The following is a 17314-nucleotide window of genomic DNA, read 5'->3' as shown; positions in this document are numbered from 1 at the left end:
GTATTGCTCTTCATAATCAGAAGCACATCTATCTTGCTTGTAAGGAGGACAGAAATCTTCTCTGATGTAAATGTGCCTTTAGAAAGTGAGAACTGAAAACATTAATATAAAAAGGTCAAATTACTAAATATTTCATGAAACTATATATATAAAAATTGAGTTATCACAACTAAAGCAGCAAATCCAAATCTGCTGAGGTTTTCTGGTATAACTAAAAAGTTAGTTTGTGTCCAAGTTCAGTAAGTCAAATGCTACCATCGACACAACAAAGCTAAAACCCACAAGAGGAAATTTGAAAAGTGCACAATGAAATTAATAGTCTTGCATCAAGTATTTATGGAAAAATGGAAATGTTTTGTCCGGTGGACTTGATAAGTAAGAATTAAAAGGAGGTATTAAAGTTTATCTGATCCAGATTTGGCTTGCCGTTCCACGTAGAAGAGGATGTAGGCCTTGGCCTTTACCACAGTCTCCTCGTCGGTCAGAGTTACAGTACTGTCGTTAAAGTGGAACCAGCGGCCTTCGTGAGCTGCGTACGCCGTGTAATGTCCAGATCCCACGCTGTCAGCAGGGCGGGCAGGAAAAGAAACGACAGTCAGAGGAAACAGTCCACCTCACTCTCTGGTGCATTGTCTATTTGGGCTAAGAGTCTTCCAGGAACAGAGGAAGAAAGGAACTGACAGCCCACCACAGCAGTTGGTAAGATGCTTCCCTTGTTAATTTGTGGGGCTCTGAGTTCTCCAAGTTTTACCTTAAGTACAGTAATCACTTAGTGGGAGGAGTTGAGAAGGGTTTTTGGTATGAACTTCCTAGCACTGCATCGTTTTTGTTCGAGCAAGGCTTCTTGCAACACTGAATTGCCATAAAAATAGAGTCTACTATCTGTTATTATTGAAGCATTAGCTGTAAAAATTTCACTGTGCTCTATTTTCAGAAGTTCCCCATTTAAGTCTAAAGAGAAACACATTCTAAATATAATCAAAGGTATTCACAGCTAAATTAATTCCAGATTACCAAGAAGTAACTTCATCTTGAAAACCAGATCCATGTCTTGGAGCCGTATTTCTTGAATCCAGCATAGCAGAACTACAAACCCCATCAGCTTTCACTACCTGCCTCCCCAAGATACAAGCCCTCTTTCACTTGCTTGCATGTTGTAACGTGCTCAATGCTTCCCATCAGCTAATTCCCTTCCAATCATGACCAGCTTTCCTTTGCTGTCCATACACTTCTCCAGTGACTTTGAAGTGCCAATCAGATGCATCATGGTGCTACAAGGACTGCTGCCTTCAGTAGTCAGATCTTTCTGAGAAGCCAAACCATTCCTCTTGAGAAAGAGGAGGGGCTTTCTGGACAGAACTTTAGGTTTAGTATCTTTGAATTAAATTCTGGGTATCAGCAAGGTTTTGATTATTGGGGTTTAGTTTAAGAGAAACTCACAGATCATACCCATAGAGTGATTTTATGTTCAAACAAGAACATGTTTCTCTGAGGATAAACAGTTGTCTCGTCCCTACTGCTGTTACACTCAACAGATTGTCAAGGGTTGGGTGAAGGGGGAAGGCAGGAGGTGGGGAACAAAAAACCAAAACCATAACCAAACCAACCAGAACACACCCAGCCAACTTTACTTCAAAATGTGAACCCCAGGCAGCCTTGTGGAATGCCTACTGGCATTCACTCCTGTAGGAGAGAATGCAAATCCAGGGCAATGCCTTTCACTGTGCCAAACTTAAGTCTACAGCTGTTCCTAAATGTGCGCACGTACTTGAGCCAAAAATGCACACATGCCTTTCAAAGTGAATAAAAGAGGAAAAAATATTTCTGCTTTGCATTAAGAATTTTAAAACAAGGCATTAATTTCTGGAAGGCCCTTGATTTGCTCTGTTGGTTTAGGGCTTTCCATTCCTAGAGGAACAGGACAGACTATTTCCATTCCATTTCATACTTCTAGCCACTACACTCAGTCTGCCTGTGGGCATTCGCTTGAACAACCGTACAGATCCACCTGAAGCTGCTTCAGCTTAGCTCCATGCAAGTTTATGAACTCCTGCTTACTTCCACAGGTAGAAGTACAGACACTTGCTAGGGCCAGAAAAACTTCCAAGAACTCTGCATGTACGTCAGTGGGGAGAAGGTCTCTGCCAAGACGCAGGGTTACTCCATGTACTCACCCTGAACCGTGATGCACAACAACAGCCGCAAGGTCATACAGGCAGCTTTCTGGGCCACTGTTTTCAGGCTGTGGTTCAAAAGACAGAAAACTCTTCAAATCCCAGTAGCACCTACTACAATTTGTATTAAAGACGTATAGCACGGAGCAACTTTCTACAGAATGTATCAGTGAGCCTTCATACCTCTAACAAGTAGCATTTCATGTCTAGGCCACGTAAGGGAAACTCAACATATGTATCAACCTTGTTCCTTAGATATGCTGTCCAGTGAAATCGTTTCAAGTGTAAGCATAGCACCTATGGGTTTAAAACCAAAACAAAACAAATTAAAAAAAATAAATCAATGTAGACAGAGTAGAGGAAGAGGTTGAACTTAGTGCTAGATATCTATCTGCAACAGCCTGTAGGAGGGTTAGGTGTTGGTCTACTAAGGATTGAGCTGTTACTTCCTTTGACACATGGTTACTTTTCATGTTTATACAAACCTTTGGTAGTTTCTGAATCCAGAATTTTTTGGTGGACTTCTGTTTCTTTTTGCATTTGTGACACATGTACAGCTCTGTCTCATCAAGTTCTTCCAGGTCTGTAAAACTGCGAAGACAATCTAAAAAAAGAATAAGACACAAGAAGAACTGATTCAAGATAACACCAAGGGATTTTTTGTAATATGAAATAAAACAAATACAGCAATACAGGAAAGGTTTGTAAGTCTACTGCAATCATTCCAGTTATTACATACATTGCTGCAGCAAAAAGCTATGTAATAATGTTTGAATACAAAAACTTGTTACAACACACAGAATTCCCTGTTCCTGAAAACAGCTATAAACAGTTTAAGAGGGAAAAAAAAAAAAAAAAAAAAAGTGTTCACAAAATCTCCATCTTTCACAGTTCCATCCAACATTCAGCACAACTGTTTTTCAAAAGAAACCAAACAGTTTTTTAACAAAGAACACTCAGCTTTTAAAGGTGACTTGGGTGTATGTACAAAAGTGAACACAAAATAATGGTGGGTCTAGTAATATTTCAAAATCTATACCACGTATACAAATCTGTAAAAATTGACATCCTTTAAACCAAGGTCAGTAACAGCACTACTGCCCAGTGGGGCAGGGGTGCATTTTCCTGGTGTAAAAAGCAGAACACCCAAGAGCCATCCGTAATTCTAAGTGCAGCCTTGGCAAATACCAACAGGCAGCAATGCAGATGAGTGTTGGCTGGAACTCTGACCACAAAGAAGAAGCAGATGGAATCCTCCTTGGTACTTTTGCTAAAGACCTGAAGCACTTCTCAGCCCCATTTTATGATAGTAGTATGTCAATACACAGTCACTGGGGTAAAACCTGCATGGAAAATTATTTTGGCACCTTTTAGCCCAGTACCTCATGAAACTAGATGACACATGGCACAAAGTCATTCCCTAGGTGAGAGCCTGGCTCCTCTGAAACAAATACTCTGAAGAGTCTTAGTCCTAGTAACAATTTCATTATCCAAGGGCACTTACCTTTTAGTGTGCACATTGGTCCACCTTCTTGATTTTTAGTACGTTTATTTCTGAACTGACTTGGAATATCTAACGAAAGGTCTGGAAAAGCAAAGACAAAACCAAAAATCGGGGCTGAATAAAAACATGCCTAATCTTTTCAGGCGAAAACTCTCAGTCATGTGACATCTAAATATATCAAGCTTCAGATTTACTCTTCTGCCTTAAGTCACCCAGCATTTTGAAATCAAGAGTCATCTTACCTAGGAATGGGTCAAACTTTCTAGATTCAGTCCCACATATGAGGCAGTTGACTTCATTTTGAAGAATGCCTCCAAAAATCGCTGTGACAACAGTGGATGCTCCATTTCTAGACAAACCAATTAGGGAGTTAAAGTCAGCCAGAACGTCAGAGCTTAATTTTCAATACCTGTTACAGGTTTACTGCTTACAGCTCGCCACTACAAGGCAGAGCAGTTTTGTCCATGTGCAACAAACTAACCAAGTTCATCCACTGGGCATTTAATTCACCCCAGAATCATACAGTGCAAGTATTTAGCTACTATTACTGCTTTATCTTATACCTAAAGAAGGTGGGAACTACGTGTGCTCAAAATTTCAGTACTGAAAGTATTCTGAGTGATTGCATTTCTGTAGTGGAGAGCTGATGCTCACAGGGCTACAATATTTTAACCCTGTAATTAAGGCTGTTTTTGAAACATTCTTCCGTGTTAGGTAGGACAAGTGTTTTGGTTTTAATTCTCTACACCCTTTGTTACAAGTACTTTTGTCGTCTTAAAGCCTATTTCTGCACTTCATTTCCAAAGACAGCTTAAGTAAGTTGCATTAAGATATGATAAACAATATGTATCATCGTCACTGGTCTCTGTGCTGTCATTCCTCTCAATCTTTACAGCAAATTTTGTAATGGACTTATTTCTCATAGTTCAATTAAAAAAACCCAAAACATCGCAACAAAACACCACATTCCATTATTATAGGTCTAAACTTGCTAGGTTGTGCTTGCAGATCTGACCCTACTCGCCTGCAAACCTGTTCATTATCTGTACTCCACCCACATATTTACAGTTAATTTGAATGCTGCTTCTTGAGCAGAAGGAAATGGCTACCCAAATAAACTGCACTGAAGAAGAGAGCATTCACAGCATAGTTATTACTTTCCTGTAGGCATTTAAGTGTATGTGACCTTAATTTGCCCTTGACAAAAGGCAGCTCACTCCACATTGCCATGCATTTGAACAGCCATTCTCAAGACAAATTTACAGTAGATATGTGAACAAAGTTTAAACTAACTCTTTTTCAGCTTTGACATAGAAAATGTTGATAAAACAAAATCAGTTTAGTTTTCAAATGCACTTAAATTCTAAGAACATTTTAAGAGTCTTTTGTGGGCTTTTTAAAGCATCAGCAAAGCAACATAAATGTGGTAAAGGTCACAGTCTGAACTCTAGGCTTTCCCTAATGAAGCATCTATAAAATCATGCACCTCTCAGAATGGCTTTCTACATCCTAATCAGTATAGGGAAGGAAAACTCGCTCAGCTTTTACATAGGGACCAAATGTGCAGGCTGAACTGACTTTAACATGCCTTCCTGAAGCAAATTAAGATGTGTTTTCTGCTTGTGACATTTTCAATCTGAGACAAAACACTCCTGAGACAGAATCCAGTAATAGTATTTTGTGTACAGAACAAGTGAAACATGGAGATTACAAGACACACAGCAACACAATAAAAATTACTAGGGGGAAAAAAAATATTCAGCTTTAACTGTATCAAATGATATGCAAATATAGCCAGATCATCTGCAGGAAAATTGACTTCAAACTGTAACTGCATTGCTCAGTCTTCAATCCAGGAGGTCTGCTGACAATTTAAACCTACAAGTATTTGCCCATCGTTTTGCTCCTGTACCATGCAGACCATCTAATCATACTAAAGCAATGAGATAGATAGTCTGAACAGAAGAAAGAATTCTATATAGGTCTAAAAAAAGACAAAGTTCTTGCTTTTTATTTCTGAAAGACTAATGAATCAAAATGTGTTTACACCTTAGCTTGTATGCTTACACCTATGAAAAACTGATCTTAAGCACTTCCTTCAAAAGGAAGCACATCCTACAGGATGTTAATTTTGTATAACCTGCAGCTTAGTAATGTGTAACATTACAGATGCACTGAAGAAAACTTACACAAGGAGTCATGAATTTGAAATTTCAGATCCACCACATGGACTCATACAAAGGTATTAAGATTTTGAAGAAATTAAAAAAAAAACAAAAACACGTCTTACATGCAACATTTGTTACTTGCAGACAGGCTAGAATTTTCTTGCAAAATTACTGAACGTGAAACACCATTGAAGCCACCCTGGAGTTCCAGGTGTAGATGGTCCAAAAGATAACGCATGAACTCATGGGCATCCTGTTGCTGGTATCCCCTTAAGAGAAAAAAGAAACAACAACAAAGTCACCAAATATACAGGTTGCTGTAGTGCTGACACACAGAGAGCACTAGTGTCGCAGGAAATAACCTGAGCAGGCTTTACAGAGATGTACATATTTTGTGCCAAAAAAAAAAAAAGTTTTCCAAGTTGCCTTTGGAAAGGTACAGCAATGTTTGGACAATCTAAGTGATTTTGGGCCTTCATAGCTCACACTCTCTCTGCAAGTCTGTTTTTGAGGATGGAGAAACGTTAAAGGATACACGTTCTAGACAGGAAGAGCCCTTTTAGAAGACAACGGGGAGCAGCAGGGATGTTGCTCACCTGTTCAGTTCACACAGCATAGCCGCATGTTAATTGGCCTCTCCAAACCCAGTCTGGGCTAGTGACATCCTTGGTCTCCTGTATGTGTTAATTAAAAGCACACAATGGCAGCAGATGCTTCCCCTCACTCACACAACACATTTCTCTGTTTTCTTTGTTGCCAACTACATTGGATTAGTACTGCTGCACAACTGTTCTGAAGCACGTTCAGACAAAACATGAGTGATGCCTACTTGGAAACTCCTGTACGTTATGGTCAATAGATTGAAATCTCCAACCTGCTATGATTCCAAAGAAAGGCACCACAAAAGCTATTGTTCATCTGGGATTAAGAGTCAGTTTTGCTGAGTGATTGTCATTCAGCCACAGCTCCTGCTCACTTTCACAGTTCGGGTACATGTCTCCTGTTTGTTCCCCTCCCCACCAAAGCCAGGAATTTAATCTTTGGGTTTGTTTATCACATGCATCTTTCAGCAACAATATAAAGTCTGAAATAATTAGGATGCAAGAGAGATTTTATTCCTCTTTTAGGGCAAGATCTACAGCCCCACTCAGAATTGCACACTTCCCCTGCATGACCCACATGGCGTTTGTTGGGAGAGGGGGGTAGTGGTGGAGATTGCAGAGCGTCTCTTGAGCATTGGGGTTTGGTAGGACAGGGCTCCAGTCTCAGATGTGTTTTACTGTCAGCAGCAATGCTTCTCAACAAGTCACCATTATCATTTTACCACTAACAAACCTAGCTGAAGGGAACAGAAAAGCCATCAGGGTAAAATATGCCTTTAAAGTTATTTAAGCTAAATCATGCATCAAATGTAACAAACAAGAACAATTCATTTACCGTAAGATGAGTACTGAAACGAAGCAAGCAAGCATACACAGCAAAACAGAGAAAGCTTTGTGCAACACTGACATAATTATGTGCAAGTCTTTGTAGGCCTGGTTACAAAAATCCCTACAGCATTGTGTTCGCTTTCCCTCTCCCTCTTGCCCATTCTTTTAAGCTGCTGTATCACGCCTCCCTTGACGCTTTTTCTCCTCACTACTCCACCTAGGGATTGGCAATAACTGTCACATAGGAATGTTTAGGAAAGAACAACAGAGATGGGGGGTTTGTGCTGCTAATATCCATAAGGCTCTTGACACAGTACGTAGATTTGGAGAGAAAAGATGTGGCACTCCTGTACTTAGTGAAAAACATAGGTACGACCTACAAAAATATTGCTAGGAGGTAACAAAATAATGAAATAAAGTCTTTTTATCCTGTAGAATTACAGTAATGTTTTCTTCCAAACTAGCAGCTTCAAAAGAGAACACCATTTTGTTCACAGAGTTTGTTCAGAGTTTATACATAGATCTTACAGCACCCTGAAAAACATCGGTAGCACCACCTACCTTATACAACAGAAAAACTGGCACACAGAAACATTGCTGTGCTTCAACAGGCCAGAGTCCTGTACAGCCAAAACTAGGACTTATTCTTCCAAAACTGCAGAATAGTTTTACATTATTATGACATAAAGTAGTATAGCAAACCTCAGCTTCAAAGTTGGATGTTAACTGTGCACACTATAGGATAAGTTTTAAGTTACTGAGACAACACAGTATTTGCTTAGTCAACTGAATACAAATATCTTCAATTTAATAAACATATAAATGGCTGAAGCTGAAATTTATGGGAAGTCTGTGCTTCAGACACCTTTTCAACATTAAATTCCTCATAAGTATATGGCACGCTTGCTCTGCAACAAATTTGATGCATTAACCTTTGGAATCATTAGGAAAACAGAGTATGCTATTCATACAGCAGTTAATCAGCAAAATGCACATCTTGCAACTCGACATGAGGCTACAGAACCATCTCTGACAGCAGCAGACTCTGTCCAGCAGTGGCAGAGCAGGCCCTCCAGAGCAGCATTAGAGCCCAATGGCACTCCAGCTCTGCTTATACTAACTACAGGTGATACTCTTCCACTCACCGTCTGCTATCCATGACAGCCTTGGGGTGCAACAGCAGCAGTTTTTGCTATAACCTTCTGTAAAAACAGCACTTGCAGTCCTTGCAGGCAGGAACAATGTGCCTTTAACAACTGACATCTCTTTGAGCAGAAACAAACCACGTTTCCAACCGGATTGCCTCCCCCCGCCCCATCACCTCAGGCTTCATAAGCACAAGCCAAAGGGGCTGGATTGCCCTCAACATGCTACTGGCTCTGGCTTTCTTTCACATGTATGTCCATCCACCTTCTCCTCCCAACCTCACTAGAAGTGCACAAGGTAGAACTAGAACTGTAGCATCGTTAATGTTTACAAGGAGCTGAATAAATTTTCCCATTTCTCCCTGGATGATGTGGGAGCGGATATCTATTGAGCTGCTGACTCTATTCTCCATGTGATTTAATGAGTTGTCTCATTAATTATGGGGATTAATCAATCATGGATATGTCCCAGATAACTGGGAATAAAAAGGGAAGGGGCACAACCTCAACAAACAGCACTTTTTCTGTTAAAAGCTGTGATAGAACCCACAGTGCTGAAAATTTGCTTGAGGAATTTCAATGAACTGGTTTCTCACCAAGTCTTAACAGGAATTACAGCAAACACTATAGGGAAACTAGTCAAGGACATTATGGATGATGTTCAGTTGCCTATAATGTTTTTGTTGCTGCTTGCAACTACTGGTATTAAACTTCCTTGATTCTCATAAGCCAAGTGAAACATTTGGCAGTGTGAAGAACAGAATAAATAGGTTTGTGTTGTTCAGGTTACTGATTGGGCAGATGTGTTCACAGCATCTTTTCAGCACTGCTGGAGATGTAACAGATAACAGAACATCTTTACTACCTGCGAACACAGAGCAACTTACCTTCATCACAATATATCCTAACAGGTTTCAGTGCTCCTTTGAAAGAGGTTCAGGGGCCAGGACAGGGAGACCTTGGAGAGGAATGATACTTTGATTTACTTGAGTAACCTGCTTTTTCCCTTTCTTTTTATTGTCTTTTTTTGTCAGTATGGGCATAAAACACTTAGTATGCACAAGATTTTATTCTTACAGCCCTTATTTCAAGTCAAGCTGGTGACTACAGTACTCTGAGAGAATCAAGGAAGTTTCAGCCAGTATGGTTGCATTGACACCTGTAGCTGTACCTTTTCAAACCTGACTACAGCGCTTTCTTTTTGCAGCCAAGCTTGGGTTCTGTCAACATCATGCACTTGGCACAGATTCTTCTGCCCCCTTTGGGGCACTGTCTCAAATGTACAACTACTACTGTTTTAGTATTTGAGATGTTTGTCCTCTTGGACACCGCTACATGTAGCATGTGGTAGAAGGGCAGGGGAAAAAAACCACACTACCGATGAACTGAAAACTCAGTCAAGGTGAAGAACCTTTTCAAAGTGTATTTGTGGGCATATGGAAAAGCTGCGTAGAGTACATCCCACGGATTCATCCAATTTTAGAATGGGACACCAGCAATACAAGGTTGCAATCAAGAACATTGTCCTTATTTTACAAAACTTACCTAAAATTTGGCATGATTTTCCAAACAACATAAAATAAAGACTCTGGGCTAAATGCAGTTTGGCTTCCTTGCCACAAAGCACAGAGTGTCTTTCTGAATTCTTCCACCAGTGAGCTGGAAAGAAAGTAAAAGCTGGTGATTAATGTGGGTGCATGTTACAACCCTGCTAGGTTTACTAGCTCAGTGGTACAAATATCAGACATTACTTTGGTCAAGATTGTAACAACTGGGTAAATATCCTTTCCAGAACTTCAACATTTTATGTCCCAAATCCTATCCATAACGCTGGGAGAGAAATGTTAGGAAAAATTGCATTTCAGATGCTGAGGACTTACCTGGAAATCTCTCCACCTTTTGCCATTTTACTGTAGGCTCTGCTAACATCATCCCTTTAAAACTTACTCAAGCAAGTTACAGATTTTGAATCATTTACTCTGATTTTTTTTTTTCCCTTTTTTAGAATGTTCACTTGCAGACACACCTCCATGACCATATTTTAGCTGGAATTAAGTAATGGAATGTCTGGAGTGCACATAACTAGCACTTTTTAACCTTACTTTAAATGCAGTTACACTCAGCCAATATTTTTCTATGACTGTGCAATACTGAAAGTGCATAGTGGCTCTCCTACCCAAGCATTTGCTGTTTTCTGTAAAGTTCAGTGCTAACAAGGAACATGCAGCTTACACATTGTTATCCCCTTGGCTCCTGGTATGGTAAGTTCGCCTGCCTGCCGTCTTCCCATTCCTCAGCTCCACAGCAGGCAACTCTTTGAAGTAACAGCAAAACTGCTGAATGTTACTACAAAGAAAGGAAAAATTAATGACATCCTTAAAGGGCAGAGAATAAAAAGAACATTATGTATTCTGGAGCCTGTTCTTTGAATTGCATAAAAACAACTTCCTGCCATGATAGAACGAGCAATTTCTTGTTCAAGAGACAAGAAACGCTCCAGCAAATCCTCATCTGCTGTAAGTGGCTCAGCAGATCTGTAAATATCATCATCATCCCAACTACTTCAAAAGATTACATTTTGCCTCTATGTCGAGTAAGAGATACCATGAGACCAGGGTATCAGAAGGCATTCCTAACAAACCCAGCTGCATCTGCCGAGGAAGTGAACTCCACGTCTGCCCTCACCTACCAATTTCACCTTCTGGAACAGAGGAAGCATGTGCCTCAACTCCTGACAGTGAACTCTGAATGACAGCAAAGAAATGGAGACCAATTAGTCCTGCTACAGCCCAGCTCAGTAGTCTCCCCGTAGGCAAAGTCAGAAACGCAAGAGGACGCTTGCAGAGCAGGGATGGTCTTGGCAGCAATGAAATGCAGGCTAACATCTCAGCACTGCAGAAACTGTTCTCCTACCTGCTGCCATGAGACCCCACCCTCAAAGTGCCGTTTGCTTTCACAGCAACCATAAGCATCAGCATGTTTGAGCAGCCTTCAGCAATGAAAGGGCAGTCTCCTTTTCCACTGAGGATTCGGTAGCCTTCCTAAGGAATGCTGCATCACAGGAAGTCCCTCACACTGCAAAACAACTTTGTAGGACCTGCACACACCCGTTCCTACAAATTCAGGTACACTTCTGGACAGCAGTTGCTCCCCAGATTCAGCTCCCTTACCTAATGCCACACACACGACCGCTCTCACAGAGGCATGGGGAAAGCTTTGGAGGTACCTGAGCGACTGAAGGATTGCATTCATGAAACACGTATTCCCCAGGTTCCGAAGGCCTGTGGCACAAAGGGCAGTGGTGCTCCCCTGGAAAAGAGAATAGTTAAAGACAGACTTAACATTGCTCCCTGACTTTCTCCCCACAGAGCTATTACTGTCACTTCAGCAGTTTCAAAGCCAAAGCAACCACTTTGTCAGCTCAAGCTGCCTTGAAGCTCCATCTTGAAATGAAACCTGTTTCTTACTCATTCCTGTCAACAGAAAACTATACACTGCATCTTCTCATGTGCAAATAAATCTACAACAGGACAACACAGAGTTAATCAGGTTTTTATTGCAAAGTATTTATGCCTACGTATGTTAGACATTCACACCCCAATAATGTTCAATGAGAACCAGACAGAAATTTCCCTGAAGTGCCTTTGAAAAATGAAAATACCAATCCCTATCCATCTAGTCCCGTCTACTACACATAGTGTGGCAGCCGGCAGGTTGTTTTTAAGTCCCAACACTAGCCTGCTGTCTTGATGGGTTTTTGTGGTGGCCAGGAGGGTTTTTGAAAGACAGGTGATTTGGAAAAGAAATGGTCAAGTTAGACTGTGCAAAGAAAAAGCAATGTGTTGAATTAAGAGAAGGAAAATATACACTATTTCCAGCCTATTAGTTTTAACAGGTTAGAGTAATGTTACCCATAGGTGAGCTTGCTTTTTGCCAGGTAATCTTCAGGGTGTGCTGGGAGAAGGAAAAGAAATCTGAAGAGTGTTGCATTTTTTATTCCTAGAATCTGCAACACTCAGACGCATTCCATTGTCTAAAAAAATATCACATTGGAACTCCATCAGATTTTTGGGCATTCTTCATTATTCTAACAGAATTTAAAAGCTAGACTATCTTTCAGTTAGTTGTATCTCAAAATGAACCTATTACTTGACACCAAAGACTGCATGCAAATATGCATTCAACGTGTCGCAGTAAAACAACTTTTCCTCTTCAAATGTACCACAAACATCATCTCTAGTGAAGAACTAAAGGCAGCAGGGTATTGTTATATGTTGTTGGGGAAAAAAAAAAGTATTATTTACATAAGCAGTTTACCACATCAATAAGAACTTTTAAAAAGAGAGACATGCTTTTGAGTAATGGAAGAAAACTTTTAAGTACAAACACCACAGTGCCCTTAGTATATTATTTTCTCACTCCTGCCCAGGGTCAGACAGCATGGTATTAATGCAAGCAGAAGTGCCCTGTCTTTTCTAGGTAAGGCTCCAATGTGCCAACAATAAAAAGATCATCTGTTGCCACAGGCAATATTCAAAGATTAATAATACTGAGAAAACAGCACAGACTAAGAATCAAAAATGTAGTATTGAAGTTCAAGCTTTCTAGTTTTGTCTTCTTCGTAACTAAGTGTTGCCTAGAATTTTCCTTCTGGTTTTTACTGGCTTTGAGTTTTCCAGACAAAGATGCTGTGTGTTGCCACAACAAAAAAAAACCAAAGCCAAACAAAAGAAACAAAAAATTTATTTATCTTGGACTTCCTCAATCACCCCAAGATTGGGACATCAGAGGAAGCATTACACAGCACATTTAGAGGACCCTAAGCTGACTGTAGGTGGCTCATTTTTAAAGTAATCAAACCTTTACAGATTTTGCAAAGCAGTGACTGCTTTGCTCCCACACCACCCTCTTATTGCCATTTGTACTCAAGAACAACTTCTCTTCATAATCAGGCAATTGTTCCGCAGCACTGAAGGCAGCTATTACTGCAGCTCCCTTTTACTACATGGCTGTCCTGCAGCCCCAAGGGCCAGGGAGAAATAGCTCTGCTCTACCACTCCTTCTGACTGAGGGTGAAAATGAAGCAGCTGCTTGCAACTGGGTGAGTATCTCCCCTCTCCCTTGCTAAAATCTGGAAGAAACTATAAAGATTAGAAACTCCCACAACCTAGACTGTGGAAAACAGAGACATTTGGTTTGGGGTATTCTTTGTCTGGAAGAAACTGTGCAGCCCTTCAGCTGGTTAGCAAAGGCTGGATCATCCTCTCCTGGGTGTTATTTTGCAGATTAAGTTAAAATAGCAGAAAGATGAGAGATGAGAATGAGGAAAGCTTTCACAATAGACCACAGTTCCTTTTGAAAGCAAATTTTACCAAGCTCTTAAAAGTTCGTTAAAATTGTTTACTTTTTCCTAAACATTACTCTTATCCACTTAGAAGAAGATGGCACACCTGCTTCCTTGCCTTCTGCACTGTGAAAAAACCACCAACCAAAACAAAGCAATCAACCAATTAAAAACAATAACCTCTTTGCACAGAAGCGTCTTACATCAACCCCTGTTTTAATCCCAGTAGGTACTAGCTCCTTCCAGTTTTGCTGATCCCACCAAGCTCAAACAGCCCTGAAGGTCCATCTTGACATTAAATCCTTCTTAAGCACAGGGAAGCTTCAAGTCTAAACAACAGAAATGCAGGAGAATATCAAATATGCTTTTCTGAGAAGTGGCTCTTCTAGGTGTGCGGTCAGGAGATGAAAAGATGAAGTACATCACCCAGAATTTGGGTAACTGATTCCAAGTATTTCAAGTCTCGGACAACGATACACCTCAACAGGTTTAGAAAAAAAACCCTTAAATTTGCCATACCAGACCTGTTGTACTTACATTTACTTTTAATAGCTTGCTGTTCAGAGATGAGTTTTCCAATAGTTTTCTTTTCCTATGTCTGTCTGATGTAAAGGCTGAACTGTCAGAAAGTAAAAGAGGCCATATAAATACTATAAAAATAAAATACTGCATGAAATGGACAACAGATAATCATCCTAATGTTTAGCACTGTGAGTACATCTGCCGTCGGCTGTCATTAAGATAGGAAAGAGCTTCCTTCTTGCAACATATGCTTTTCATAGTCTCAAAAGAGACTGCATCTCAGAGTACAGGCACACATCCTACTTTGAACACTCACATCTGAGGTAAAAGTTATGCATGCTACAGCAAGGGCCCTGAAGAGGAGCCTTATTGTCATGCTATACTTTAATCTAAAATATTTATCTTTTGTCCTTAATCAAAGGAATACTTTATATATAAAATCTAAGAGATAAAATCACACCCTTCTTAGCAGGAGTCCCTGTTTGAACTCTGGGGCATTCAAACACATTTGGTATGCACATATCCTTCTGCCAAGTATTATATGATTATGTATTTCCAAACAAACTGTAAAGACTATTTGCTATCTAGCACTGGCCACAGCATCTGCATCACAAAGACTGTAATATCTGCTTTGCAGAACAGCACCAGAAAAACATGTCTCTCTTGTACAATTCCAAGTTCATAAGCCTTCTGAATGGTTTTGTCTGGAAACCAAACTATGCAATTAACACGAAGACTCAGTTTCTCTGTTATTCTGGTTTTGACAAAATTATGATTCTGTTGTGAAAATTCTCTCCTCTGTATATGGAAAAATAAAGTAATTAATGGCTAGGTAGTAAGCTCATGAGTATCAAAATCACCATGCGCCACTCCTACAAGGTTCACTGTATAAGAAGCAAACCATATGAGAACACCTAAATCCATCCATTTCTCCACCTCTGCTGCTTGGTGATAAAAAAAGATATCTAAACGTACACAGTATCACACACACAGAAGGACTGAACTACATATAGAAAATCTGTATATACATATAAATCAGAAATACCACTGAAGTGATGCAGTATTAAAAGTCCACCCAAAGCAGCCTGGAAGTAAACAAACTACTTACTTTTCCAAGTTCTGTAGGTGCTCTCTGACCTTCTGTACCAGGCCCAGCTTGGTATCATTGACCACAAAATCATCACAGCGATAACTGCAAGAAAAACCTTCATCAGAATGTGCAAAGGATTTCAGGAAAGCACTCATGCAAGCCTATGTGTGGGGAGCACTGAAGTGATTCTGTTGAAGACTATAAGGGCAACAGTGAAGCATGGTGCCTACATACTGAGCTCGGTTCCCTCTGACAATTACCCTATAGCAAGAGAAGGTACAGGCACTATCTAACTATGTTTTTTCTTCTGTGGCTCATAATGCCTTGTATAGCGGACAAATGCAAAGGTTACAGAATAAAGATTTCTAAAGGGGGAGAGGAGGGCCACTTTGGGAATGCTGAAAAAAAAAAACCCACACCTTATTTCACTGTTTTCCCAAGTACATGTAAATCCACAACGCACACGTCCATTTGGAGAAATAAAAGGAGGAAGCAGCAAAGAAAACTGTCCAAAGAACATTGTTGCAACATGGCATTAACTTCTGGTGCTTTGCTGTATTTTCAACCTTGTGCGTTTCTTGCCCTCAGAAGGTCTCAGAGTGATATAGACCCTGTAATCCATGCTTTTTACTCCATTTTCAAGGAAAGATGATGCCTACATTCAGGGGCAGGGCAGGGAAGTGCAGGGAAGGGCAGGGAAGGGCAGGGAAGGGCAGGGAAGGGCAGGGAAGGGCAGGGAAGGGCAGGGAAGGGGAAAATACTTTAAAACCAAGAAATGGAGATGCTGCAGTCAGTAAGGAAGCACAGTCCTGCAGAATCCCCACCTGCTCAAGAATTCTGTGCAGCCTCCTCCAGTCTCTCTCAAAGGAGGCGCTCAGCAGAGCGGCAGCCTTACTGCTGTGCACAGGAGCTGCAGACCACATTTCACAGCTCTCCTGCAGGGTAAGCCAAGATCCAGCTCAAGAACAAGACAACTTGTATTCTGGCATGGGAAACAGGAAGGTAAGAAAAGACTTAACACTGCTTCCATCTGCTCTTCCAAGAGCACTGCAACAAAAAGGGAGCAAACTTGCCTCCCCTGCCCCACGTCCCACAAAGGTAGCTCAGCTCTGAGCGTGTTCGTCAGCCCCGTGCTTACTGTGGAGCATCAAATTGCAGCTTAAATTCTGGCAGGCGACTGAACTCTTCCTGTGAAGAAAGCTAACTAACTTTGAATATGTTTTACATCAGAACACTGTAGCCATTTCTTCCGTCGCCCTTTGGCAAAGGACTCAGTCAAATATGAAATATGACATCTTTACGCCAGGTTACTCCTCTGCTGAAGCAGATCTGTGCTTCCTAAGTAAATTAAGCTATCAACATCAGGCACAACTGGAATTTAAAACATTCTTTGTTGCATAAATCTGCAATATAGTTCAAAGGCAACAGTACTGCTAGTGTTAATACAAACATTGACCCTTAACACTGTTAATTAATGTTAACATTAATTAACACTGAAGAGACTACAGAGTTGAGAAACTAAAGGCCCTTGCCACAGAAAGGAGTCTGTAAGACCAGTGTGTCCAGGGTCTCTGTTGGGTTTTGTCTCTGAGAAGAGAAATTAATGGCCCTCAAAATTTCCAGACACTGAAATGCAATGGTTATGGATACTTATGCAAGATCTAGAAATTATTAAGACAGCTATTGCTGGTAGAATTTTTCTGTTGTTGTTGGTTTTGTTTTGGGTTTGTTTGGTTTGGTTTTGGGGTTTTTTTTTGGTTTGTTTTTTTTTTTTTAAAGATTGACACAGATCTAGTTAGTTTGGATGGGGGAAGAAGCTTGTAAACATGCTTACTTTTCAGCCATGTTTTAAGTAGTCCTATTCAGCTTTATCAGCCACCTACACACATCTAAAGTGTTCCTGCATTTTCCACTCTCACAGGACACCACACCTCAAG

The 17314-nt window shown here is 40.5% G+C and overlaps 1 protein-coding gene across 1 annotated transcript in view; it reads right to left on the bottom strand.

Moving 5' to 3' along the window:
- Positions 1–271: 271 nt before the first annotated feature.
- USP3 (ubiquitin specific peptidase 3) overlaps positions 272–17314 on the bottom strand; it is a 29376-nt gene continuing 12333 nt past the window's right edge. The window contains exons 4-15 of the mRNA XM_008935718.1: positions 15396–15479; positions 14303–14384; positions 11648–11730; positions 10654–10767; positions 9967–10080; positions 5969–6115; positions 3921–4027; positions 3679–3759; positions 2660–2778; positions 2358–2471; positions 2175–2242; positions 272–561 (exon numbers count right to left, since the gene is read on the bottom strand). Of these exons, the coding sequence (XP_008933966.1) occupies positions 396–561; positions 2175–2242; positions 2358–2471; positions 2660–2778; positions 3679–3759; positions 3921–4027; positions 5969–6115; positions 9967–10080; positions 10654–10767; positions 11648–11730; positions 14303–14384; positions 15396–15479 (1279 nt within the window). The 3' untranslated portion in view covers positions 272–395. The remainder of the gene's footprint in view (positions 562–2174; positions 2243–2357; positions 2472–2659; positions 2779–3678; positions 3760–3920; positions 4028–5968; positions 6116–9966; positions 10081–10653; positions 10768–11647; positions 11731–14302; positions 14385–15395; positions 15480–17314) is intronic.

The sequence above is a fragment of the Merops nubicus genome, unplaced genomic scaffold (genome assembly GCF_000691845.1).
Source record: "Merops nubicus isolate BGI_N331 unplaced genomic scaffold, ASM69184v1 scaffold1992, whole genome shotgun sequence".
Lineage (NCBI taxonomy): Eukaryota > Metazoa > Chordata > Aves > Coraciiformes > Meropidae > Merops > Merops nubicus.
Note: the sequence above shows the minus strand (reverse complement) of the source record. Positions and strands in the feature narration are given on the sequence as shown.